General features: G+C 45.6%; 1 protein-coding gene across 1 annotated transcript in view; it reads right to left on the bottom strand.

Annotated features, from left to right (window-relative positions):
• Positions 1–27,636, bottom strand: part of nlgn3a (neuroligin 3a) — a 200,806-nt gene that overhangs the window by 148,227 nt on the left and 24,943 nt on the right. Inside the window, exon 2 of the mRNA XM_084085976.1 lies at positions 15,310–15,459. Within this exon, the coding sequence (XP_083942102.1) occupies positions 15,310–15,459 (150 nt within the window). The remainder of the gene's footprint in view (positions 1–15,309; positions 15,460–27,636) is intronic.

Here is a 27,636-nt window from a genome sequence, read left to right as displayed (position 1 = left end):
ATAGGTTATAGGAAGGGGGGGGGGCCTTCAAGCTGCTTGCACCCGCGCTTACCTCAGTGCAACCTAGCCTTGCTAGCAGACTTGTAGTCATTTTCTGTATTTCCCTCCGGAGAATGTATGCGCTCCTTTGGTGGGGCAGAAAACAAGCCTCGGAGATGTTGGGAAAATCCCGCCCGGGCCAATGTTACACCAATCAGGGGCTCCTAAATAGCGAGCGGGATGAAGTTGGACTGCGGCCACGGACTCCCTTCATTGTGAAGTATGAGGATATATTGCACCTCTGTTTATAACCACTGTGGAAAATGATTATTCTTTTTTTTCCTTCTCTCCACACACACACACACACACACACACACACACACACACACACACACACACACACACGCACACACGCACACACGCACGCGCACGCTCTCTCTCTCTCTCTTCACGGTAGCTCAGCGCTGGTAATGTCTGGACCACAGGCTTGATACCACACCTCAGGGTTACGATGTATTCAAAACCACTTATGACCCGCAAATTAGCTCCCCGGAGGAGAAATGCGATGCCCAACCGCAATGTAATACAATCTGTCAAGGTCTCTAATACGAGCAGTCTGCTTACTGCGTGTGTGTGTGTGTGTGTGTGTGCGTGTGTGTGTGTGTGTGTGTGTGTGTGTGTGTGTGTGTGTGTGTGTTTCCCTCTGTGAACACAGGGGTTTTAAACACACCGAATAATAACAAACAAGCAGCTCTCCAGCTTATTCGGCGACTGGCATGTCTCCTATAGTCATCTCTCTCAACCACTCACACCAACTGCCTCCTCTATATCGGAATAATCACAAACTCCTACTCGGTGGTTTTAATGTGATAATGTTTGTCGGCGCCGTCGTCCCTCTCTGCAAAAAAAAACATTACCCCCCCCCCACAACAAAACACCCCCCCCCCCCGTCCCCCGTCCTACACCGGCTTCGGTTCCACCCGCCGCTGTCGCCACGACGCCCCGCTCTCTCTCCCTCTTCAACAACCCCTGTGTGATGATGATGATGATGCGCCTCCCAGCCTAATCCATTATCCTAAAATGTCCTCCTACCCACCTAGCCTGCCTCACTCACGTCCCGAGGACAGCTCTCTCTCTCTCTCTCTCTCTCTCTCTCTCTCTCGCTCTCTGTCTCTCTCACAACAATGCAACACACACCTTTGTCCTCACGTTTCGCTCTCCTCTCTCCTTGACTCCAGTGTTGCCAGATCCTATGAGAGAAACAAGCAACCAAGTGGCCACATGAGCACTTTAACACATACATCAGCCATTTGAAAATAGCCGATCCACAAGCTCACAACGCTGTGAGCTTGTGGATCGGCTATTTTCAAGTAAAAATCTCGCGGGGAGATTATAATTTAGCAGATCTGGCAACACTGCTTGACTCCCACACATGCACTTCAACGGCGTACGTTTTTTCCACCTTCGCCCTCCTCCAGCCAATCTCCCTCCTCCTCCTCCTCCTCTCGCCTCCTCTTCCTCTCGCAACGTCTGAGGTACGTGTTGGCGGGGGGGGGGGGGGCGGCCTCCCACACATGATGCGAGAGAACTGCTGACCTTGGCGGCTGGAGGGGGAGTGGGGGGGGGGGGGGGGGGGGTCGTGATTAATGTCTTTACAAGACAAGAGGCAAGTATCTCCGCCCTGCCTGGGCCGATATATATACTGTGCTTACACACATCACTCCTGCCTGGGAACACACCTATAGTGCGGCTCCTCCTCCACTTCCTCTGCTGCTTTATGTATGTATGTGTGTGTGTGTGTGTGTGTGTGTGTGTGTGTGTGTGTGTGTGTGTGTGTGTGTGTGTGTGTGTGTGTGGGTGGGGGGGGGTATCCCGTGTGCTTGTAGAAGATACACATGCTGGCTTCCATTCGATAAGGATGCTCTACCTGTGTGCGTTTCTGGCCTGAGGAGGAAGAGCAGTGCCTGTGTGTGTGTGTGTGTGTGTTGGTTGTGATGTTAAAAATCCCTCAAGGACAGAGAGAGAGAGAGAGAGAGAGAGAGACTGTATTCTCTCCTCAAGCACTCAAATGTGAGGCAAAACAAAGTGTTCGGGCGATGAATCACCACCGATTCTTTTTTCTTTTCCTCCACAAACAAGAAGTTCAATATTATGTCGGGAATGGAGCAAAGTTTTAAAAGACTTCCAGATAATAATAAATATTAATCTTTGGGTTTGTAAGTGTTATCTTGGCAGAGACATATATCCCCGCGCACACACACACACACGCACAATAACAGATCCGTTTGCAAAAGCATCCTACAATGATTTATATTGTTGCCATTTAGTTGATTTCACTCCTCATGTCATTATTAATTGGGATGAGGATAATAATATAACTAGCAGTTTCACCACCAACAGACACTGTTGTTTTGTGACGTTACATTCATCTCAGCGTATTTTTTATTTTTACATTGTTCTTGTTAATGATATTGGTCCCCTAACAGCTGTCTTCATCATTCATTGTTTTGCTGTCATTAAGAAGTTATTATAGTTTTTCATTTTTCATTATTACATTTTGACTTTATTTCCTCAATTTCAGTTTAGTTTAGATTTTGTGAAAAGGCTTAGTTTTTAGTTTCGTTTTTAATTGTTTTAGTGTTAGTTTTTGATTTTTATTGTAATATGGAGTAGTCAGGGGCAAGATACAACAAGCTCCTTAGCTTGGAAATAACACATTTCCAAGCTCACGGCGCGTTGTGAGATTGTCAATAATTTTTTACAACATGGCTTAAAACTTTAATATCCACCCAAAAGGTTACGCTTCTGTATGACATTAGTTAGTTCTCTAAACACACAATACAGTTTCAATTAGTTAGCCTACATTTTTATTTCAGTTAGGATTTTTCCCCCAATTATATATTTCATTATTACTTAGTTTTAGTTCATTATAATAACCCTCCGTGTAAGTGGACTTATAGTGCAATATGAACCACTGAGCACAAGCCATACATCACACATCTGTGTTCCAGCCGAATATAATATAATATAAGGTAATGTACCTAGTATACGATATACTAGTACTATACTATGAATATAACAACACTGTAAAGGTGGGAAGGATTTAATTCATCCCATGGAGGCCAAGGTCATTTAGCTACTGGTTGGCAATAAACCAATCCAAACACAGCTGTGAGCGGAGCACGTCACACAAAAGCCCCTTCGCTGGTGCATATATTACCTTTTATAGGTAGAGCTATTAAAAAAGACCACTGGCTTGGAGAACCAGGCCAAACAAAGTCCACACAAGGCTTGGAGAAGTTAATAGCTGCAAAAAACAAAGCTGAACAAAGAAAGCGCCCTTTCCCCTATTTTTCAGCTATTTCGTTCCAGTAACAACCCGTAGTGCTACACATTGATTTCACAGGCACCATAAACACCATTTTTGGCACCATTTTTGGCAAAGTGCATTTTGAATGCAAAGTACGACGTGGTTTTTCAATTAGTTGGTAGATGAATCTTTTCTCCAGGTACTACCTTGCTAGACTTTTCAAGTCCACCCACGCTTTAACTCATTGATTGCCATTAACGTGTTTCACGTGTTTTACCACTATGGTGCAACGTGCCATTAACGTGTTTCACGTTTTTTTTTTTTTAGAACCCAAGATATCATTATCGGAAGATTTGCAGCTCCATCCACTCCTTGTCTAACTCCTTGTCTAACTGAAAAAGGCTGTATCTCGCTTCCTAAGCACTTTTTTTTTTACTTTGAAAAAAATCGTAATGGCCAGAAATAATTTGGGCACTCAATGAGTTAAAATCCATTCTAACGCAATGATAAAATAACTGCACAATTAGATTTTATGTGTGATGACCTCAACATTTTAAGTTCCTCTTGAAGAATTAATGCATTATTATACCGATCCCATAGTCTGGAGGGACAGTCAGGGTGCAGCTCGTTATTTGGTTGTCAAATCTCTTTTACTTGTAACACCACACGGAAATGTGTCTCCAACCAACTCACTCAAACAGGGGGGTGCTCCCCGCAATTACACATACAAAATAAATGATAACACAATATGACACATTCATTCCCCTCCCAACGCATTCCCATGGCAAATAATAACTTAATTAAATGACAATAAAACAATAACAAAAATGTGTGTGTGTGTGCCCTGAGGCATGCTGGGAAGTCCCTCTTCTGTCCAATGCTACGTTATTTTATATTTGACGGTGGAAAGTAATCTTCCATCTCAAATCTATGCTCTGAGACGTTGCTGCGCTCACTGTCATTTTCACTTACATGTACGTGTGGCACCTTCGTGGCAAAATCTGCCAAATCCTCCTGGTTACCTTAGTGGCATGAGGAATGATTTCAAATCACAACCGGTTTGAATTAGGGGGGAGGAAACATTTAATTATCAAACTGGTGTTACCTGCCACTTTGTTCAGGCACTGAGTATCTTGTTGGGTTCTTAATCAGAGCCTGACACTCAAACTTTGAGTGTTGGACTCGGATTGAGAACCCGACAAAATACGTCTTTGAATATCAAAGATACTTCAATTTAAGGGCCACTTGAACAAAAAGCAGTTGGTCAGTGTGAGTAAGTGTAAGGTTGGAGGTGGAAATATAAATGCTATTTCCTTTTGTGGTGGCATTGTGAAATGCCAGTTCACACAGGTTAGGTGCACCTGCCTACCTCTCGCTGTCTGAAGAGCCATTCATTCCCCCTAGCACCTTAACCGAATCCAAGAAAGAAATGCACACAAATACACGTACTGCAAACACTCATCTTGAACAACGAACAACAAGGCAGCTCAAACACAACCTGACACGGAGGTTCAAACTTTTCCTTTATCGAACCACGGCTCCGACTATGCCCTCTCTCACATCACCGTCTTATGGCGAAGCGCGGAATACGTGGGATTCTGCAGAGGCCCTTGACCCAGATGAAAGCAGTCGTCAGGTGTTGCCTCTTTGATGTCTTTCAGGAGCCATGTTCACTGTTGGTGTTGGTGAAAGTGCGCCGAACATTTCAGTACCGCGCGCTTTCATCTCGAGCCAGCACTCCAGGAAAGAGTGTTTTGTGCTGTGGAAAGCTCCGCCGTTATCACAGAAATTGATTCCTTAATGTCACACTCTCCGAAATGTCGTGCTTATGAAACATAACGAGCGGCGTTCTTGTTTGTCTTTGTTGTAAGATGAATGAGTAGGACCCGTTCTCATTAGCAATAACATCAGCCACACGAGGTGGACTCCCAGGCAGGGAGGAGAGGCTGCTGATTCAGTCAAAGTAAATCAGCCACATAGCGCTGCTACAGCCAGGCCTGATTGGCACACGCTTGAACATAAGAAAACCCTATTATAGGAATTCAAACACTCCTATGTCTACTGAAGACACAACACAATCAACATTTTGGATTGTAAACAAAGACAACAACAAAGTCATCGCGCACGTCCAAAAAAAAAACCTTCTTGGCAGATGCCAGAGCCGCTGGCTAGACAATCGAATATTATGAGCAGAAAATTAAAATCTGCGAGATTTCAGCCGAGTCGAACAAACTGCAATTCATAATTTTACAATTTAGGCATGAATGGTTGAATCAAATCTGCAACAGGGGGGCTACTTGCACAGTCGGCTGACTTTCATTTTCTCTTCGTAATTTTCAAGTAGGCATCCGTGCTTTCCAGGCATTTTCAGGTTAGGATGAGTAGAGGTGACACCACTGGATTTGGAAACAATTGGTAGGCATTCCCCAACCGCTGATTAAATTCATCCAATCAGACTCGTTCGCAGCTTATAAATCAACACCCCCTCTGGACTGCCTCCAACCCAGCACGTTGGAATAATTTGAGTCAGGGGAGCTACTATCTGCCGTCAGGCCTCAGCGAGCCAGATTTAAGTATTCTGTGTAACGGGAAACGTATTCTTGAAATTCGCTGGCAAAAAAAAACAACAAAAACAAACCCGTTAGCTACAGTAAACAAGATTTACATGATGAGGCACATTATTTTCACCATGCAACATGGTACGTGTGAAGCAAAGTGTGAACAGGATTTTAGCAATTCTAAGCTCTTGTCTGAAAGCAACTGGTCCATTGTTTCCAAGGACAAGATCCTCTCTCTCTCCCTTTTTAATCGGTACCTTTCACACACTTTAAACTAGAATGGAAACAGTTTCTTGGGGCGCTGGGGGTGGGAGCGGCGGCGGCGGCGGCGGGGGCAAGGGGGGGGGGGGGGGGCGGGGGGCGTACAGTATGTGATAGCGAAAGGCTGAGTGCTGATGAACGCCAAAGAATCCATCTCATCCCTCTGGCTCGCAGCGCCAGACGTCAGGCGTCGCACGTCTTGACGAGAGAGCGGCTCAAGAGTTAATTTCCTGGCAGCGATTTGTTGGGGGGGGACGGGGGGGGACGACGGCGTCAACAAGCTGCGGCAGACTGTAACATGAACACCATTACTTCAATCCCTCACACTCTTGACATTAATAGGATGAATAAATGTTTTTGTTCTCTGCTTAATTTGGATGAATTCATCCAAATGCCACTGAAAACAAGTACAGTGTACGTCTCCGTCTCAGCTCTCCTCCTGCTGATGAGGGGAGGCAGGGGTGCACTTTTTTTTCGCTTTCCTCTCTCATTTACGTTTTCGAGGATCGAACCCGTATTTGGATCAGGGCACACTTGAAAATCTTGGAAAGCGTTGGCGGCACCATCCCATCTGGCCACCAGGGGCGGACTGGGACCAGAATTCAGCCCTGGCATTTTTGGTCCGAACCGGCCCACCACCCCCTGACCGTTCTCCCAGGGCTCTATACTAGGTCCGCTCCTTTCCGCCCTCTATACAGTGCCAAATCTCTATTTTCTGCCAATGTCCGCCCCCCCCCCCCCCCTCCCCCCCAAAAAAAAACATGGACGCCATGGTTCATGTGGTTAACAAGGTAGCCAGTCAGTGCGTTATCAGAGCATGTTTATTTAAGTCGGCCATCCCACCCATGACCGAGAATTGCATTATAAAACAAAACGCCAGACGGATTAACTTCCTATTCATTGGTATCACAGTGACACATTTTTCAAGATTTGAAATAACAATACCATGACATTTGCATTGCATTTCTTTTATTGCATTAATGCATCAATGTTACATTATCATTCAAATGTGTTGCCACTTGTAAAAGTAACCCCTTACGGCCCAACCTGTGGACGCCGGCCCCACAGGTTTGATAACCGCTTGCTCTTATCAGCGACCCGCGCTTGTATCAGATGTTTGTTGCCACGGCTGAGCCTAAGCGCGCCGGGGCTGTCTCGTGTTGTAGGACGGATTATTCTTTAAACTCTGTTCAGCCTCGCCACACATAGGGCTGTCATGTCGGATTTTACACTGTAGTTACTTACGGAGGCATTTGTTTTCCCAGCCAACACCTCCTCCTCCATAACAAGGATGTACCAACGAAAGGGGATTAAGTCCTGCACTCAAACCCCCCCCCCCCCCCAAAAAAAAGAAAGAAAAAAAGCTTATTTCCATATCTATCATTTTATAATGGCTGCTCAAGAAGGTGATCAAGCTTTGGGAAGCTGCAGCGGCTTACACAGCAAAATCCTCAGTGTTATTTGAACCCTGTACAACCGTCAGATTGGACCCAAAGGGTCTATCCGAGTCCAATTTAAATTTTTATCCGAGTTAAAATAACACTGACAATCTCACTGTGTATTTTGAATAAGAGAGGCTGCCTACCACAACAGCTTAGTCGTACTCAAGTCCTTTGTTAAAGCTACGTATTTTAATGAATACAATTTGAACCAATCCGTGTGGTATATTATGTTAACGCAATTTAACTAAAACGTCTGCAGTGGTCGGAGGTGATATCCCTACTCTTTCTTTGAGAAATTTGGTAGCCCTGCTCAAAGCTCAAAAAACTTTCAAAATTTCCGTCAGATAACTCACGAATAGATTGAACCAATATTATAGACCGAATATATGTTGAACAAATATATAGAATGAGAATACAAGTGTGGATGTAATATTTTATCTTGGCGTTCAGGCTCTCTCCATATTTTTCTCCCTGCTCAGTACAATGTAGTAGACAACCATCATTAACCATTAAGAGCAGGGAGATGGACGGCACTCTCACAAAAACCCACACAATCCCAGTTTTAAAACCTAATGAATTTGCCTGTTGTTCTATTCTAAAAGAGGTAGGTTTTGTCCGTTTAATAAGACAGACAGGCAATAACGATAACATAATTCTTTCTCTGGCATAGTCAGAGAGAGAACGCAAGAAGACACATTTAAATGTGTAGCCTTTGATGAACTGATAAGCAATATTGACACAAGGAACGTTCACTCAAGCTTCTATTTTAAATGAATAGATGCGATATGGGGATCTTGGGCAGTGTTGCCAGATTCTGTGAGAGAAACAAGCAACCAGGTCTAGGAAAACCAGCCCAAAAGAAGCGACTATGGGCTACATGAGCACTTTAACATATACATCAGCTATTTGAAAATAGCCGATCTACAAGCTCACAACGCGTCGCATCGCGACGCGTTGTGAGCTTGTAGATCGGCTATTTTCAGATAAAATCTTGCGGGGAAATCATAATAAGCAGATCTGGCAACCCTGATCTTAGGAACGGGGACATCATGTGTCCTCCTGCACACACGTTGCATAAACATAACCATATTGGCGCACGGCAGCCCAACAGAACATCATAGGCTACATGTATTAGTCACGGACAGACAGTGCATTCGCTCTGTTTTGTACAGTAAATACCTGTGTGTGTACTTACGTGCGTACGTGCGTGTGGACATGACCTGAGTCACCGTGACTGTCGTCGCCAGTACGTGACGTTCTCAAGCTGAGGTTATTTTTGTATGGGATCTAAAAAGCCACGCTGTTAACCCGTTCAATCCGGGAACGCATCTGTGTCATTTTAGATTTCTTTGGCTGTTCAAAAATAGCAGATCTACAAGCTCATAGCTTGTAGATCTGCTTGTGGATTTTTGAAAAATCCCGAACATTTGTGCAAATCTTTAGATATAAGTATATTTTTCAAAGCGAACATTTGTAACTCAAATCATTGCTTCTGGGAGGATCCCTGGAACAAAATATTTTGAGATGGGGGGGTCCGCGGGCCAAGTACACATCATTTTGGGTGGTCCTTGACATGAAAAGGTCATAGCGCGGCATTTTGGAATAGCTATTGAAATCTAAAATGACACGGAATGCGTTCCCCGGTCTTAATGGGTTAAAAAGGCCCGGGTGTCCGTCTGACCCGGGGCGGACTTAAGGTGAGCGGAAATGCGACGGTTCCATCACAAAAAAACGGCCGCGATCAAACAGATATCAGAGATAGACATCAAGGTGCACAAATAAACTCCAGTGGAGGCGAACGTTAACCTCTGCCGCGGTGCAGACAGACGGCACTTGACCGATTCTCCTCTCTTCACCGGCTCGCTGGCTGCCTGCGACCGAGAGTCTCACCTTGAGTTTTGGCAAAGAAAGGCAGCCCTTTGTTAATTTTTAATGCATTTTGAAACTTAGTAATTAAGTCCCCCCCCCCCCCCCCCTCCCCCTCCCACCCATCCCCTCCCTCCCCCAATAGAGCAGGAAATTGACATGCTCTGGAGAGCCAGTGAGTAATTATATTTGTAAAGAGCAGTGATACAAGATACTCCCCCCTGACTGAGACTCATTACACTTCATTAGAGAGGCGCGGCTACGAGGCGGCGCATGCCACGTGCACACGGCGCACGTGTGCACGCACATGGGCACGCTGCGATGTTCGCCCATACATAGTACACACGCACCGACACACAACCGCGCATGTACGCACGCACGCGCGCACGCACGCACGCACACTCACGTGCACGCATAAATAACCAGTGATTTGTGGGTCCCCCCCGAAATGAGCCGGGTGACATGGTGGCCGCACGTACTGTAGCACTTAGGGGGCAGCGTATACCCGCTGCGCGCGAGATATTTTATCCCGAGATAATCATACTTGTTCAATAAGTAATTAAAGATTAAACGTGTAATGAATTCCCATTCATCTGAATAGTGAAAGGTTGAGATATGAAAGTTTCTCGGCGCGGCCCGAGAGATTTGTGGTCCAGACTTTGAAGCAATAATTACGGTTATGGGGGGTCGGGCAATGAGTCGCACGAAGATGATAGAACACTGCTAGAAACAGAGTGGACTCTGCCTTAATTGGAACGGGGAGATGGTCTTAAAATAGAATTTCTCCAACTCCCCCCCAGTCTCTTGTGCCAACCTTTCTACAGTTTCTCTCTTCTCCTCTCTTCTCCTCTCCTCTCCTCTTCTCTCCTGCCTTATTATTATTATTATTATTACATTGAATGCTAAACAGACATTTTGCAGCAGTATTTCTTGGTTGATAGCTGTTTTAAATGTTTAAATGGCTAAGCTAAAAGTTTCATTTCCTCCACATGAAAATCCCTTGTTACAAATTTTAGCAACGCCTGCATTGTTTAGTAGATTGCAACCATTGTCATCATGCAAACAGTTAAATATTCACATTCCTGTGTGTGTGTGTGTGTGTGTGTGTGTGTGTGTGTGTGTGTGTGTGTGTGTGTGTGCGTGCGCGTGCGTGCGTGCGTGCGTGCGTGCGTGTGTGTGTGTGTGCGTGTGTGCGTGTGTGCGTGCATGCGTTTAAGTCAAAGGTGTTTGCTACATTATTAATACCATATTCAGATTGCCCAGGGACGTCGGGAGAGCTATTAGCATGAGAAAGCATAGCTTGAGTTGCCTTGTCTGTTTTCACTTTAAACTCATTATCTTGTCTAATTCTCTCAGCCTTCCATTATTCCCTCATCCCTTTAAGCAGCCTAATTAAAAGAGCGTTCATTTTTTCATTAATATTTATGTATTTATTTATTTATTTTTGCCATTTTCTATGTGAATCTGTTTCATTGCGCGTTTGAATCTATACGCGACTTTTACAGTTTTGTTTTGTTTTTCTGCTTTGTGCCGGTATTGAAATGAGGGAGGTCGTGCGGTTTGGTCCTTGGGGTGAGCTCTGTAAGTAGGATTGGTTTTTTGGTGACAGTTAGTTTTTCACTCAGAAGAACTTACAGTAAAACAAGCACAGCACTGTACCAGGGGTTCCCAAAGTGGGGTCTCAAGGACCCCCTGGGGTCCTTGAGTGGGTCCCATGGGGTCCCCAGCGAAATGAGGAACAGTTTAACCACCTAAGCCCTATTTAAACAGTAGCTACGGTAAAATAGCGGATCTACAAGCTCACGACGCGTTACGTCGCTGAGCTTGTAGATTGGCTATTATCACTATTATGGAAACTTTTTTTTATCTGTGATATGCCCAAAATAGGAACGCCAGGTTGAAGTATATAGGGAGTTGCAGAATTATGTGTAAAATCTAATCTACCTACTAAGATCTACTCTTATTTGGGTCCTTGGAAACAATCGTTGTCAAAAGGGGATCCAAGGCGTACAACATATCAAATCTACACACAGCAAAATCCAGAGTGTCAGTTTAACTCTTCGGGTGTAAAAATGGACCCGTGGGATTTCGTTGTGCGCTATTACTGTACTGCGCCAGCGCTACAGTGGCAAGGGGATATCTCGATTGTAACGTGATGCGTTGTGTGTAATAATGTAATCTATTATATGGTTTATGTTGCTACTCAACTTAATCCTGATAAGACATGATTAAGGCTGACGGTGCTGGCGACACCATGTTCATTAAAAGCACTCCGATGAAACATGAAGATATGGTAGCCATATTCTTGCACATTCAAAGCGCGGCAATTCACATTTTTATGATGTCAAAATCTTAAAAAAACAGCTTAGCGTTAATTGGCCCATCATGGTTTTAATTTCTCCCTGGTCTTGCTTTTATTTGCTTTATACGAGTGTCTCTATAATAACATTTGAAAGCCTTACCATGGGGAGATTATCAGATCGTGGTGCAGCAGCAATGGACATTATCGTCGAACTACATGCATCGCGTCCTGTCTGCTCGTTTCTCTGAATAGCTTTTAGAGAGCTCACTGAGGGAGCTGCTAGTGTGTGTGTGTGTGTGTGTTTACGAATATGTGCGCCATTGTGTATGTGTATTCGGCGAGCGCATAGCGTACGCGTGGATGTACTCGCACGTGGCGTTTGCTCGAGGTCGGGTGTGCATGCATGTAGAATGACATTTAGCAAGAGCGCGGCAGCGGAAACGTGAAACATCTGACTCATAAGTGGAGTGCTATGAAAGATATATGATCATGAATCTGGGCGATATGCACACACCCCTCATTAACCCCCGTGGCATCGGGGAGAGGGATGATCATCAAGCGCCCCCCCTCCCATCCACCCCAGCCACCGCCGCAAACCCGACGGCTGACTGCAAACGCTGTGAATAATACACCCCCAAAACAACATGACATGAGGGAGATACAGCACATTCGGGGAGAGAGAACAGTCCTGATGACAAAATCAATAGGCCGTGGCGCTCTTGTCTCCATCAAGTGCACATCTCGGGGATGAAGTTTAGTTGCACGCGGGCCGTTCAGTCATCTCAACATCCCCAGGAGGATAAAAGAGACGCGGTGCTCCTCTTTGGTCTCGAGGTATCCTGAGCTCTCTGAAGCAGTCTGTGGTTCTCAAACTTTTTCATGTCAACAACCCCCCCAAAAGTAATACTTATTTTGCCGCGGAACGCCATCAGAAAATGTTTTGTGCCAGGGACCTACAGGATTTGTGTTGTTAAAAGTTATTCGAAAATATTAAAACATTTTCTAAAGATGTTGATGGAAATACCAGATCTACTGGCTCACACCGCGTCGCATTGCGACTCCTTGTGAGCTTGTAGATCGGCTATTCATTTTCAAATAGTCGTTGTATATAGGTTTAAGGTGGTTGAACTGATTTTGCTGGGGGGACCCTGGAACACCCTCAAGGACACCTCTACCAACGTAGAGCAAACGCAGTTGCCTGAATTAACAACAATTTACTCCAACGTGAAAAAGAGGGGGGGGGGGGGGGGTGTGAGGCAATATCCTCCGCAAATACCAAACTCCAAATATCATTTCACGCTCACGCTGTTTGTAGTCTATATGCAATCACTCTAAATGTAAATATGTGTGAGAGGGCCGATTCAACTGTATCAAACGCAATAGATGGAAAAGGTACAAAGCTTGGCTAGTGTGCTAACAAACTCCATTTTGTTTTGCTGCAGCTGTTACCATGGAGCGATCTCTGTCTCTCTCTCTCTCTCACACACACACACACGCGCACACACACACGCGCACACACACACACACACACACACACACACACACACACGCATACACACACGCATACACACACACGCACGCACGCACACACAGTGCTTGAGAGAGGAGTCAGCTGTGAGCCAATCCTCAACCAACAGATACTCAGCATCCCCTCTCCTCTATTTCACATCTCTCTTTCTCTCTCTCTCTCTCTCTCTCTCTCTCTCTCTCTCTCTCTCTCTCTCACCCCCCCCTCTCCATCAGCCTCTCTCTAGCATCTCACTTTGTGTTGCTGTTTTGTCAACCTCATTACAATAATTTCTCAATTTATTCCAAACCCCAGTCACGACAAACCCACATCTGGCATTTACTACCAGTGATGCTGCTACTGTACACAAACAAACCGCCACAAGTACTGTAACACCTCGCTGGGGAAAACACAGCGCCGCGTATTTGCTCAAGGTCTTTAGCAAATGAGGTCAAGACTGTAACGATGTTTCCTTGACAACAACAATTCGAAAGTCCTGCAGCCACAGGGGCTGATGGTGCACTTGTGCCAAGTGGGGACTGGGAAGTTTCTGTCTTTGGAAGCGGCCTGCTTCTCTCACCTCAGAGAGCTCAACGTGGCTGAGGTCGGAACAAAATGGACGCCTGAAAGAAACGTTTTGTTGTTTGCTTGGCTGCTTTCACGACAGCAATGAATGGACGTGATCTTTTGCATTAAACAGAAGCTTGGAAGTCTGCTGAAAAGTGTACAACATGCTGTTATCTGTTGTTTTAAACATGTCACTATAAACATCGGCATGTTGCTTCTTGTGTTCGTGTATGTCACACAGTACTACATCTCGGAGAGCTCTATAAGCCCAGTTTTCTGAACAGGAATTAACCGTTTAAACCCTATGTAATTCATTGACCGTAGCCTCCCAGGGGGGCTGTGCCGAAAATAGCTGATCTACAAGTTCTCAGCTTGTGAGCTTGTAGATGTGCTATTTTCACAGAATGTTTGCCTGTTATGACGTGTCCGGCATAGGGACTCTAGGCTTCATGAGGTTAAAGGGATAGTTCTCCCAAAAAATGACTTATTTGTTTCTATCAATTACACACCCCATGAAGCCTTGAATTCATGGAGATTTTTTTTGTTTTTGTCGCATTCCTGAGCCAATAATTTGATGACCGTCGGAAAGATGCTAATGTCTCCGACCGGAGTCACCGCCGCTTATCAAATTATTGGCATAGGATTGCGACAAAAACTAAAAAATCTCCATGAATTCAAGTCTCCATGGGGTGTGTAATCGATAGAAAATAAGTCATTTTGGGGGTGAACTATCCTTTTAAGACGATGGATCAGGGACGCTGGAAGTCATTTATGCCAAGGGGTCCTGGGCTTGGCGGGGGACTCGCGATTTTTTTTCACATGTGTCCCATGATTTTTTCACCTTTTTTGACAAATATTTTATTCCCCAAAGTTAAATACATCATTGTTTTAATATATAAGTATGTATATAGACTTTAAAAATGATATATATTTGTTTAATTTAAAAAAAAAAAAAAAAAAAATCTAAATGTTTTTCAATTTTTTTCTTTCTCTTCCCCACCACCAGGGGTCCTGCAGCACCCTCAGCACCCCCCTTCCCGCGTCCCTGCGATGGATGGCTGTTCAGGTGAATTTCCGTACTGAATTTGGAAACTTCCCAGTTCCCACTTGGCATAAAAACTATGAACAATGAATGAATGCTTCGTTGGTCGTTTAGATGCTGGTTCCAGTGCCCCGGTGTTTATTTACTTCCACATCAGTGACCAAATCCTCTTCATGTGAGAACCCTGGTACACTACAATATGTGTTAAAATGCACCGTGAGCTTGTCGATCTGCTATTTTCGGTGAATGCTCGCCCCCAGTATATTAGGGACACTGGTGTGCAAGTCACCCTGGAGTGTATTCTCTGCACTACTGTATGCCTTCTACTGTACTTCTGTTTTGCGCACGGTGGCAATCAATAGGGCCCGTCACACCAAGCTGCCCTACAAAAACGCCCCAGAAAAATGTCCTTGACAAAGGAAATGACAAGGAAGAGAGAGAGAGAGAGAGAGTGAAAAGTCGGCGCACTGCTTACCGAGGACTCCAACGCGGTAGTTGAGGGTGATGACGATGACGTTTCCGTAGCTGGCCAGCACGCTGCCGTCGATCATGTTGCCCGTCCCCTCCATGTAGGAGCCTCCGTGGATGTACACCATCACCGGCTTGGCCCCGGTGTCTCGTATGTCTGCAAGAGTGGCCATCGTTAACACATCCACATTGCCGTCAGCACAGACACGCGCAGCAGACGCACACGCAGACAGACAGACAGACGGACGGACAGACAGGTGCACAGACGGACGGACGGACAGACACACACACACACACACCGACAATCACCTCCCAGATACCAGCTGCGGGGATACAGCCCGCTAGCTCCACACACAGACGCGGGGAGAAAATAAACTATTTTACATCGCATCTGCTCGATAAGCAACAAATGAATGTTCACTCATCGCGGTGAACGCAACAAGCTGAAATGTATTATGGTAATTGGGCATCGCCGCTGAAATCGTGCCGTTATTTACCTCATGTGAGCTAAACTATTAGGATTCAATTTGCCGTTGTTTTTTGCCGTCTAGGAGGCGGTCCCATTTCCCAATATAGACCCCGCAGGAAGCCATTAGTGAGAATAAAGAGAGAGGTACTCTGACATATCTCCAAACCAGGGAGCAGGCTAATCTGGTCTGACAGTGATAGGGGGAAAACACACCAGCTAATTACACAATGCTTCCATGGTTTTCCCTTCTTTACACAGGCTTGTCTTTGGGCAGCTATTTATTTGCACTGTCTTGCTTGGCGCTGAAGGCAGTGAAATTTGCGCTTGAGCTTTTGTAAAAAAGGGTATTTATTTTATCCCCCTGGACCAAGATTTGATACCCAGCTGGTGTGACACTCTAGCCAGATAAAGTGCGTCCAGAGGCAGTGGGGTGGTGGTAGGTGAGTGCATGCGCGCGTGTGTGTGTGTTTGTGTTTGTGCATTCGTGCGTGCGTGCGTGCGTGTGTGTGTGTGTGTGTGTGTAAATCCCCTGTGTGAGGAACACACTGAATTACTGACAGGCTGGCGGTGAGCTGGGAGACAAGACAAGAAACTCTCTCTTATTTTCACTCTTAACCTCCCCACCCCACCCCCCCTCTCTCTCTCTCTTTCTCTCTCTCTCTCTTTGGCCCATCGCTTTTCCCTCCTTCACTTTGTATCTCTCTCATTCACAGACTCTCCCCTGTCTGTCTGTCTGTCCATGTTCACCTCCCCGACACTTTTTATTTTTCCTCCCTATAAGCCTTGAAAGTGGAGAGAAAGAGAGCGCGCAAACCGCTGGGCTCGGATTCAAAACTGCTGTGTTGTATTGTGGTTGCTATAGCGACAGAGAGCCCAAAAATTCTAAATCCTCAAGAACGGCTAATCGCGGACAACATCCCGCACAGCCCAATCTGCATCCATCTGCTGGCTCTGCTCATCGTTAGAGCCCCACCCCCCACCCCACCCCACCCCGCATTAGCATGCTCCACAGAGACGAAGACTTAAATGCATTTTTTTTGTAGAGCCAAGGTTCCTCTCCGTAGCGCCTATAGCACAAGCGCTGAGCTTTGATTTACGGTTCTTTATTCGTGATTCCCCTGGTTATTCATGGCTCGGTTACCGTTAAAAGCGAAGCAATAACTTGCATATGATGTGTCCTTATTTATGGTTTTCTTTATCTCGCTGGTATCTGAGAGGGCGATACACGCTGACACGTGATTTATAACCGGCACTTCACTCGGCACACACTTATCTCACACGAGAGGAGGAGGAGGAGGAGGAGGAGGAGGAGGAAGAAGAGGGGGGTGAATGGGGTGAGAGGAAGAGAGAGAGAGAGCGAGAGAGGGAGAGAGAGAGACCCTTCATCGTGAGCCGACACAAAACACTCAAACAAATGGTCCACGGACACAAAGAGAGAATGGCAACGACGAAGAAGGAGAAGGGGAAAAAAATAATGAATAAAAAAAAGAGATTAGTCATGTTAATGTTATCAGCTACCTCTTTTGTTGGTTCACATCATGTCTCCATGACAACAGCTACTTCCCTTTGGGGGAGTGATACAAAACGCTGAAGCTACACCTGTTGTGATCTATTCATCTGATTCGTCTGATTCGGCATGTGTCACAAGGAAGTGATGCTACTTGATGCTGCCAAATGGGAGTCTTTAAGCACGGACTCAGCCACACAGTAAAAAAAAATGTGGTGTTAATTTAACCCCAAAGGATCCATACCGGCATCTTCACACTCTGAGAGTTAAAGTAACCCTGGGGATTTTTGACTGTGCAACCGAGCATCGCTCTACTGCGTCGGAAAGTATAATTATTTTTAATCTCTTCCCGACACATCCATGTCTAGCTAGGCCACCCTGCGCCCACGTGCCTCGGCAGTAATGATGCGGGCGAGCTCCATCGCGACCAATCAGACCGGAGCTCCGGTTGTCGTGGCTGAGCTAATCCGGTGAAATGGGTGACTAAGAATCTACCTTGAGAAGCCGAGCCCTGATTCGTTATCTCTCCGAGGCAAACACATCATTATGTAAAAAAAAATAAAAAAAAATAAATAAATAAAACTGCTCCAAAAACGGAGCAACAGAGCCCCAGCGCTGGAAAAAGAAGCAGAGTTACATTGATTATGGCAAGAATCACATCTGCAATAGAACTCCATGCATGGTATGGTTTACACCAGGGGACTTCAACAGGGGGTCCGGGACCCCTAGGGGGTCCTCAGAGTTACTACAGGGGGTCCGCCAAATCTTTGTGTGATAGGATTTTTTTTTTTACATTAACCACTTGAACCCTACCATCCCTTTTCTGAGGAGAACTTAAGCCAAAAATAGCCGATCTACAAGCTGTGAGCTTGTAGATCGGCTATTTTTGACAAAGAGTATAGGTGTTGGAAAAAAGAGCAGCAAAAGTTTGTCTGAAACACAATGTTATACAATATAGAGGGGGGTCCCTGCTTCATCTATCTCTCAGCTAGGGGGTCCTTGGCCTAAAAACGTTGAAGACCCCTGGTTTACACCCCCCCCCCCAAAAAAAAAGCAAAGGAATTTTGACATGGAAATTTGTTTTCCCCGTCCATGAGCAAAAAGAAACACAGATGAACATTATGCACACACAAGAAACAACGAAGGAAATGGCATGATGGTTCAAACATCCATAATGCATGTACAGTACATACATAATGCATCCCGTTCTCACATAATTCAACCTGACATGAGATCATGCACCACCTACATACAGCACAGCAAACTACGACCGCCGTACGCTCGCGCGCGCTGTCAGCCTCGTTACGAACCAACGCGCCGTCTAGTTAGAGACGGCAAAGGATATAGCCGTAGAATACGCAAACAAAACAACAGCGGTGAATACAAAGGCGCGCTCCAAGGAGCGCAGGTCTCTGCCAGGCTTTGTTTGCCTGTACCCAGGGCTGTGTAAGTCAAGGGGATGATGCAGCCGCATCACAACTCCAGAAAGCTACAATAGTGATTTCTCGTTTGTGGCTGACCAATCGGCAGAAGTGAAAGCAACCTTTTAAGGCTGATTTGAAACATTTGTCTTTTTTGGCCGCAAGTGCAGTGGTGTAAAGTGACTAAGTACATTTACTCAAGTACTGTACTTAAGTGCAATTTTGAGGTATTTTTTTACTTTACTGGAGTATTTCCAATTGTCTTTACTTTTACTTCTACTCCCCTACATCTCAGAGGAAAATATTGTACTTTTACTCCACTACAATTATTTGAAAACTTTAGTTACTAGTTACTTTTTAGATAAATTATTACATTATAAAACATACATTAACCACTTTGGCGCTATTTTAAACCTAGGATATTTGAAAATAGCCGATCTACAAGCTCACAACGCGCCGCATCGCGATGCGTTGTGAGCTTGTAGATCTGCTATTTTCAAACATTAAGAACTTTTACTTTTGGTACTTTAAGTACATTTTTATACCAATACTTTTGTACTTTTACTCAAGTAAATGTTTTATTCCGGACTTTTACTTGTAACAGTACTTCTACATTGCAGTATTGATACTTTTACTTAAGTAAAACATTTGAGTACTTTTTCCACCACTGCGCAAGTGTGGACGAAAGGTTTGACGCTGATGAGTCCGATCAGACAGACAGACGCACGCACACACACTCACACACACGCACTCGCACACGCACACACGCACACGGCTGAAAACATTACTCTCCACTTCCCGGCCTTCCGGCCAGGCAGAGATATAGCAACAACTTTCCTTTCCTGGTCCCATCACAGGGACCATGGAGCGATTGCAATGTCAGTGGGAGGTACAGTATAACTCTGTGGAGCTGCACGGATTGTCACTGTGTGCGTCACGCAGCAGGTGGTCCGGCTAGCTGACAGCTCTCTCTCTCTCTCTCTCTCTCTCTCTCTCTCTCTCCACCTTCTTGTCCTTCTCATGTCGTTCTGCCTCTCCTCTGTGTCCGCCGCCATGCTCGCTCCCTCTGCCTCACTCTCGGCTGAAAGCAGTCAGTCATAAATCTGACGACGGGGGTCAGCTTTCAGCTCCAGAACCGGCACTGTCACTCTGGTGGTGGAGAGCCAATTGGAGATAAGTGCCGGGCCGACATTCACTCTGTCACCACTTGGGTAAAAGATGGCGACTGTCAGTGACGATCAGCGCGGTCTGCGTTGGGTCGCGCGCGGTGTGTTTTGGGGGGCGGGTTTCTGTGATAGGAAATGACATACCCTATATCACAGTACCCGTACTGTGGTTCTCATATGATCCTGGGCGTCACGCCGTGCTCATGGACACGTCCATTTCCTGCCAATGTTGGTGTTGGGAGAACTGATTTGCCTTTGGACATCCATGCGCAAAAATCCCCATATAAACAGACACAAAAAAACACACAAACACCGGACTCTACGATGGCGCAGAATTGCACACGGACGCATTTCAAAATCGCAAGCAATCCTATCCTACGCAATAAAGACCCCACTGAACTGTGACAAAGACCCCGCTGAACTATAGCGCCGTGTGTAATTTAGGGCAACGGCTACTCCTGTGGGTTAAAGAAAAAAAAAGTCTGATCTGAAGGAACACGCAGTAACAACATTTCTATTTTAGACCCAGGGAAAGACAGTGCGAGCGAGGGCCTTGAAAAAAAAAAAGAAATAGCTGTTGCCTAGGCTGTTGCTATTTTAAGCCTGCACGGACCTTCATTGCCAGCACATCAGCAGGAGTGATGGGGCCGGTGCAGGAAAAGAACATCTTACAGCGGAACTATTTCAACCATGTCACATCTCACAGCTCCCCCCCCCTTACAACACTTGACATTTCTGAAAGAAACAGATGCGCGCCTTGTGAAAAGTAAATCTAAACAGCAGCATTCAGGAGAGCCGGAGACGCGTGCAGCCAGCGCGCTTTGCAATCGCGGCTTCGAGTATGTTGTGTATACGCGTCTGGCGGGACGCTTGACATCTCTACAGTGAACGCATTGCCAGCAATGACCTTTGTGTGAAGGTGACATCTCGTTTCGCTGTCCGTGTGTTGGTGCATTAACCCATTGAGACCTGAAGCCGATTCTACATGTCTCCTGAATCTCAACAGTATTCTGAAAAACGTATGTTTCTGTATCAGTGGTGTTCCATCTTTTTCATGTCAAGGACCCCCAAAATGATATGTATTTGGCCGCGGACCCCCATCAAAATATTTTGTTCTAGGGACCCCCACAGGCAAAGATTTGTGTTAAAAATGTTCGCTTTAAAAATATATATATTCAAAGATTTGCACACATTTTCACAAATTTTCAAAAATAGCAGATCTACAAGCTCGTAGCGCGGCACTCGGTGCCGCGCTACGAGCTTGTATATCTGCTATTTTTGAATAGCCAAAAGTGTAAAATAATGCTTTTTAGCTCAAATCTAAAAATGACACAGTTCCAGGTCTTAACGGGTTAAATGTGATGTTGGGAGCGCAGCAGACAGAAGATTTGATGTTCACCGCAAAGATGTGCCGCTTCGGCAAAGGACAAGGCAGTGAACATGAAAGGAATCTAGTGGAAGAAAGGTAGGGAGAGAGGGCAAGTGGGAGAGGGTAAAGGAAAGAGAGATAGAGATAGATATAGGCTAAGCAAAATGAAAGAGAAGACGCGGCCAGAAGCCTTCGGGGCTATTAGACAAAGCCCCCCCCCCCCACCCCCAGAGCTCCACTGGATCTAGATGAGAGGAGGTGGTTGTACCGATGCTGTCACTCTCCTTAAGACCCATAGACACGTTGTTTGCCCCCAGAGCGAAAGGCTATAGCCCTTCAAACTCCTGCAGGCTCAACCTGCAGTCGTTGCTGGGAGTCGTGAGGGCTCCTGTTGCACTGTGCACACGCACACGCACACCTCTCTCTTTTCTGTACCGTATTGTATATACAGATGTGCCACTTCAAAACTTCACACGTTACTGTTCTTTCCCTGAAAGTGCCCTGAAAATGCATTTTTTTCCTCCCTGTTCTGCCCTTAAAAAGGCACTGTTTTGCCCCTGAAAAGAAGTTGTCACTACACACCCCCGTTTTTCCCTTTAACAGACATCCATATACATGAGAACAAAAGAATGTGTGTTGAAGAAGGTGTCAGACTCATTATGAGGCGAAAGGTGATTTGAAGAGGTCCTTGACCAGTTGCTCAAATTAATTAGCATCATAAAAGCAGTGATCATCAAAATAATTCAGCATTTTAAATGCCCTTCTTCGTCCCTCTTATTGCCCTGGGAATCCCCTGAAAATTTACTGTCTTGGCGATGGCAGGACATTTGAAGTTTTGAAATGGCACATCTATACAGTAAGTACACACTGCATTGTGTGTACTCTCGATGTAAACATTTTGTCGACAAAGCAACCGACGCTAGACCGCAGAAGTAGTAATCTTTTTTTTTTGTGTTCATTGTTCGGTTCAATAACGTTGTCGTGGTGGGAAAAAAACGCATGTGAAACTCGGTCGGTACGGTTGAAGCGGTCGACTGCAGCTGTCGGTCAGTGTTGGAAATGGGCAAGAGGTACAAACTACAGTTAGAGAGGCTCCACCAGCACCACTTTGGTCCGTGCCGTGGAAGCGTTGTGGCTTTAGTGTTACAGTACCCACTGTGTGACATTGATGAGAGAAAAAGTGATGGATAAAATGGCGACTCGTGTTTCAAGCACTGTGCCACACACGTGGCTTATGTTAGTCGCAATACTTCCGACATGGCGACCCATTTACCCCATTGGCCGTTGACAGCGCAACGAGGGGAGTAACTCCGTCTCACCACAGCATTTAAACAGAGTATCTCTGCCGTTTCAGACAGGGAAAACTCCACAACTAAAGCTTGGGGGGGTTATAGCAAAATGTATGCAGCCTTTATGCAGTCGTGGAGGAACGTCGGCACGATGATTAACACATTTGAGCTGCATTATCCCCTCTCAAACGTCACTTCAGAAACACAGTAATTAATTCTAACAACTTAATTACAACTTATGTTTAAGTTGTTATAACAGGCTTCTGCAGGTGTTCTACCAGGCTGTGTAGTAGTAGCCGGTGTCCTCTTTTTTTTTGCGGTGGATCACAAGGGATGCCAACAAAATGAACAAGCTGGCACCGAGTGCCGCGCAATGAGCTTGTATAATTATCTGCTATTTTTTGAAAAATCGTGAGAATGTGTGCAAATCTTTGAATATCTGTTTTTCCGTAGCGAACATTTTGAACTCTGTTACAACTTCTGGATAAAGGTTTATCCTATATTGATACTACACTGGATCTTAACCAAAAGGCATGGAGGCGACAGCGGAGCTAGCAAGACCCAGATAGGCCTGTCACAATTATTACATAATCACCTAATCGCAATTATTTCACATAATCAAAATTATTTTTGCATAATCGTCATAATCAATTCCATGTTAAAAAATGTCATGTATTTTCAAAACAAGTCAAAAATAGTGGAAATAGCCGATCTATAAGCTCAAAATAGATCGGCTATTTCCACTATTAATGTTTGTTTTTAAGTATAAAGTAATTAAATATGTGTTATTTGTCATATCTGCCCTGTGCAACTTATGTTTACGAAAGCTAAGAGCCAAACAGAAATTCATTTTTATTCATAATGTTCCATTCATTTTCAACGACAGAAACACAATGAAAGTCCAGAGTTGCCGTCGGTTAGTCCGCACTCTCACATCGCGTTGCGTCTTATATTAGCTTTTAGACACGTAAAATATTAACCAAATGAGCCATATAAACGTAGTCATACAACAAATAGCGATAATATTTTCACTATTAATACATAAATTGAGACTTTATTGAACATGAGGACGCCAGGGTTAATGTGGTTAATACATTCATATAGGCACCCCCACATTAGGCAATAATAGGCACTGGCCGTGCAGTGTACTTCGTTGCGCAGAGTCGCACGAGGACACAATCAAAGCGCTCCCGCAAGCTAATTTCAACCTTCTGTCCTCGCTCTCATCGCGTGGCCCGAAGTTTTGGAAAGCCTCGTGTTTTTGGGACGTCATATAGCCGTGCCAATTATTCCCCCGCCACTGCAGAGCAAAAAGGGCAAAAAAAAAGAAAAGAAAGAAAAAAAAAAAAAAAAAAAACTAAAAAGGCGAAACGCAGCGACTCTGCTTTGAAAGGCTCAAACGATGCCCTTGTGGATCGGCCATTAGCAGCAATGCTTATCTTAGGAAGGAAGCCCGAGTCTGCGGCGTTCCAAATATCTCCTCGTAAATGTGCTTCAAGGGGAGGGCACGATTCCTTCATCCCCGCCACATCAGAGAGAATGGGATAGTGGCAGAATGGGGAAGCAGTGTGTGAATTTGCCCCCATTGTGGATTCGGTCCTCTCCAGGCCTGCCTGAGCCGAGCTGCGGGCCACGTTGGATGGGGGAGACCAGTGGAATTAATGTTAACCCATTGAGACCTGAAGCCGATTCTACATGTCTCCTAAATCTCAACAGTTTTCTGAAAAACGTATGTTTCTATATCAGTGGTGCTCAATATTTTTCATGTCAAGGACCCCCAAAATGATATGTATTTGGCCGCTGACCCCCATCAAAATATTTTGTTCCAGAGACCCCTAGAAACAAAGATTTGAGTTAAAAATGTTCGCTTTAAAAATATATACATTTCAAATTTGCACACATTTTCACGATTAAAAAAAAATAGCAGATCTACAAGCTCATAGCGCGGCACTCGGTGCCGCGCTACGAGCTTGTAGATCTGCTATTTTTGAATAGCCCAAAGTGTAAAATAATGCTTTTTAGCTCAAATCTAAAAATGACACAGTTCCAGGTCTTAATGGGTTAATACCCGGACAGGTGGAGCTCGGCTCACATCCCTGGCACGACGGCACCTCTCAGAGGGTTTGCGGGAGGACTGTGGGTTATGCGTGCGCGCGCACGCATGTATGTGTATACACGCCTGACTGACTAAATGACGCGTATAGCCTATGTGTGTCTGTGTGTGTGGCGTCATGCACGTGCAGTGCGCGGCAGTACACAGGGGGGAATGGCTAGAGCCGGAGTCTCAGCATGCCAAGTGGCACGCACGCACACGCGCGCACACGCACACGCACAGACACACGCACGTATCCATCAGCTGTCAGAGAGGGTGAGGCTGAGGCTGTCTAAGGAAAGGCAGTTAACATTCAGGCCCTCCACAATATATTGAGTGAATTGTAGATTCAGTCAAGAAGTCTCCGGAGTATTACAACTGTGTGTGTGCGTGTGTGCATGTGTGCATGTGTGCATGTGTTTGTTTGGGGGGGGGGGGGCCTCGCTCCCAACTCCGGGCGCAGCATCTCGGTGCCACCGCCATTGCCCACTTGGGAGGCGTAGCGGGTGTGCCGGGCGACGACACAGACCCACTTGCTGTATTTACATGCCCGCATTTATCTAACGGCACCAGGAGGTTGATTGAAAGCTCTCACTCTCTCTCTCTCTCTCTCTCTCACTGTTACAACGGCGTTAACAGCCTCTGTAAAAATGGAGCCTTGATTGTGATGCAGCCTAGTGGGTTAAATCACTGCAAAACCCGGAGCCGGCCCCCGCTCTCCTGTGCTGCCGGTTAGAGAGAGCAGCGCCACAGAATTACAATGCCCTTTTCTGGGGGGGGGGGGGGGGGCCGAGGGAGCGACTGCCGCTCTCAGAGATGGACAGAGAGAGGCAGACAGACTGTCTGTCTGATGGACAGGAGGTACAGAGATTACACAGTCAAATCCTCAGGGTTGATTTGAACCATTCGTAACTCTCGAGAGTGTTCAAATGGAACCAAAGGGTCCATTTTGGTTCCGTTTGCACACTCTCGGAGTTAACTCTTTAAGACCGGCGGGAACGCGTCTGTGTGTCATTTTTGGATTTCGTTGGGCTATTCAGAAATAGCAGATCTACAAGCTCATATCACGGCGTGAGCTTGTAGATCTGCTATTTTTGAAAAATCATGGAAAGTTGTGCAAATATTTGATTTTTTTTTTCTTTTTTTTTTGTTCCTCAAATCTTTACTTCTGGGGGTTCCTGGAACTAAATATTTTACACATTTTTAGCTTAAAAATACATATAATCCAAGATTTTGCCACAAATGTTCACGAATTTTCAAGATCTACAAGCTCAAGATCTACAAGCTCACATAGACAAGCATCTTCAAGCTCTACATAGCGCGGCACCGAGTGCCGCGCGCTATGTAGATCTGTAAGAGCTTGTAGATCTGCTATTTTTGAATCGCCAAAGAAATCTAAAAATGACACACGGAATGCGTTCCCGGTCTTCATGGGTTAAATCAAGGCCGAGTTTTTTTTTTTTTTACTGTGTAACAGGGAGAGAGCGGGGCAGCTGAAATATGGTGGTGCTACGAGGCAAATTAGCCCAGGACGGACTGTCTGCCAACACAGAGACAGCATGGCAATGCTGGGTTGAGCAGACCGGGGAGATGGAGGGGGATCAGACACCAGACAAGACAGGAGCTCGCTAGCCTGAAGGGGAATATGTTGGGCAGGAGAGGGAGAGAGAGAGGGAGAAGGTTTGGCTAAAGAGACGGCGAAGATAGTGGAGGGGAATTGCATATGCTCCATTCCATTTGCCCTTTACCTTGGAATACAAATGTTAAGATTTACCCCGGTAATGCATAAGGACATTTACCGCAAGACAAGAATCACTAGTGTTTGCCTGCTACTGCTATTGCTGCTATGTTATCCCATTGAGACCTGAAGCCAATTCTACATGTCTCCTAAACCTCAACAGTTTTCTGAAAAGCGTATGTTTCTATATCAGTGGTGCTCAAACTTTGTCATGTCAAGGACCCCCAAAATGATATGTATTTGGCCGCGGACCCCATCAAAATATTTTGTTCCAGGGACCCCCCAGAAGCCAAGATTTGAGTTAAAAATGTTCGCTTTGAAAATATATATATTCAAAGATTTGCACACATTTTCACGATTTTTCAAAAATAGCAGATCTACAAGCTCGTAGCGCGGCACTCGGTGCCGCGCTACGAGCTTGTATATCTGCTATTTTTGAATAGCCAAAAGTGTAAAATAATGCTTTTTAGCTCAAATCTAAAAATGACACAGTTCCAGGTCTTAATGGGTTATATCACCGGTTGCAGCACGGGAGAGAGACAGGCTTAGTGGGGACTTTATGTTTTGCTCTGTGAACACCATCCATCCTTTTATAGCTGGTGTTTCTCCCCATCGCGGTTGAGTAGGTATCTTTGTGTGTGTGTGTGTGTGTGTGTGTGCGTGTTTGGGTGGGGGGGAGGGGTCCTGGATGGCTTCCCTGGCTGTGGTATTTCAATAAAGACACGTTCTTCAGAACAATGGGAAATCCTCTGGATCCGTGGTTGACGGTCACACCACATGCATTAGCCACGGTTGCGCGGTGTGGCAGATTTGGCACCGCGGCCGCGTTGTCGCTCCGATGCGGCGATGCTCGGTATAAATGGCATTGGTTTCGCTCGGTAAAGAATAGACTTGTCACGTTTTTTACACCGGGGCTAGTCTCGCGCGGCTAGCTCGGAGAAGCGAGCCCACTATGGGGGTCTGCGTGCAAAGACCTGGCTAGACAAAGGGACCGGGCACTCGTCGGCAGGTTCTGAATGGACTTATAGGGGGGGGGCGCCGCGCGCCGGGACCCCTGGCACGCGTGGGGCTCGCTCCGCAGGGGAGAGCAGCGCAGGCGCGCGCGCGTATAGGCTGAGATGCACGCGCACATATTTCTATGCTGGTGAGGAAGAGGAACGTTTTTGGACAGTGATTTTATGAATGCCATTTTTAACGCTAACTATAACGCTATATATATATATATCTCTGCTGTTCGGCAGAAACCAGCTAACTCCAAAATGTTAATTTTTCAGGAAATGAAC

The sequence above is a fragment of the Gymnoscopelus microlampas genome, assembly GCF_963454915.1.
Source record: "Gymnoscopelus microlampas genome assembly, chromosome: 18".
Classification (NCBI taxonomy): Eukaryota; Metazoa; Chordata; class Actinopteri; order Myctophiformes; family Myctophidae; genus Gymnoscopelus; species Gymnoscopelus microlampas.
The sequence above is the reverse complement of the archived record's forward strand: the minus strand, read 5'-3'. Positions and strand labels throughout refer to the sequence as shown.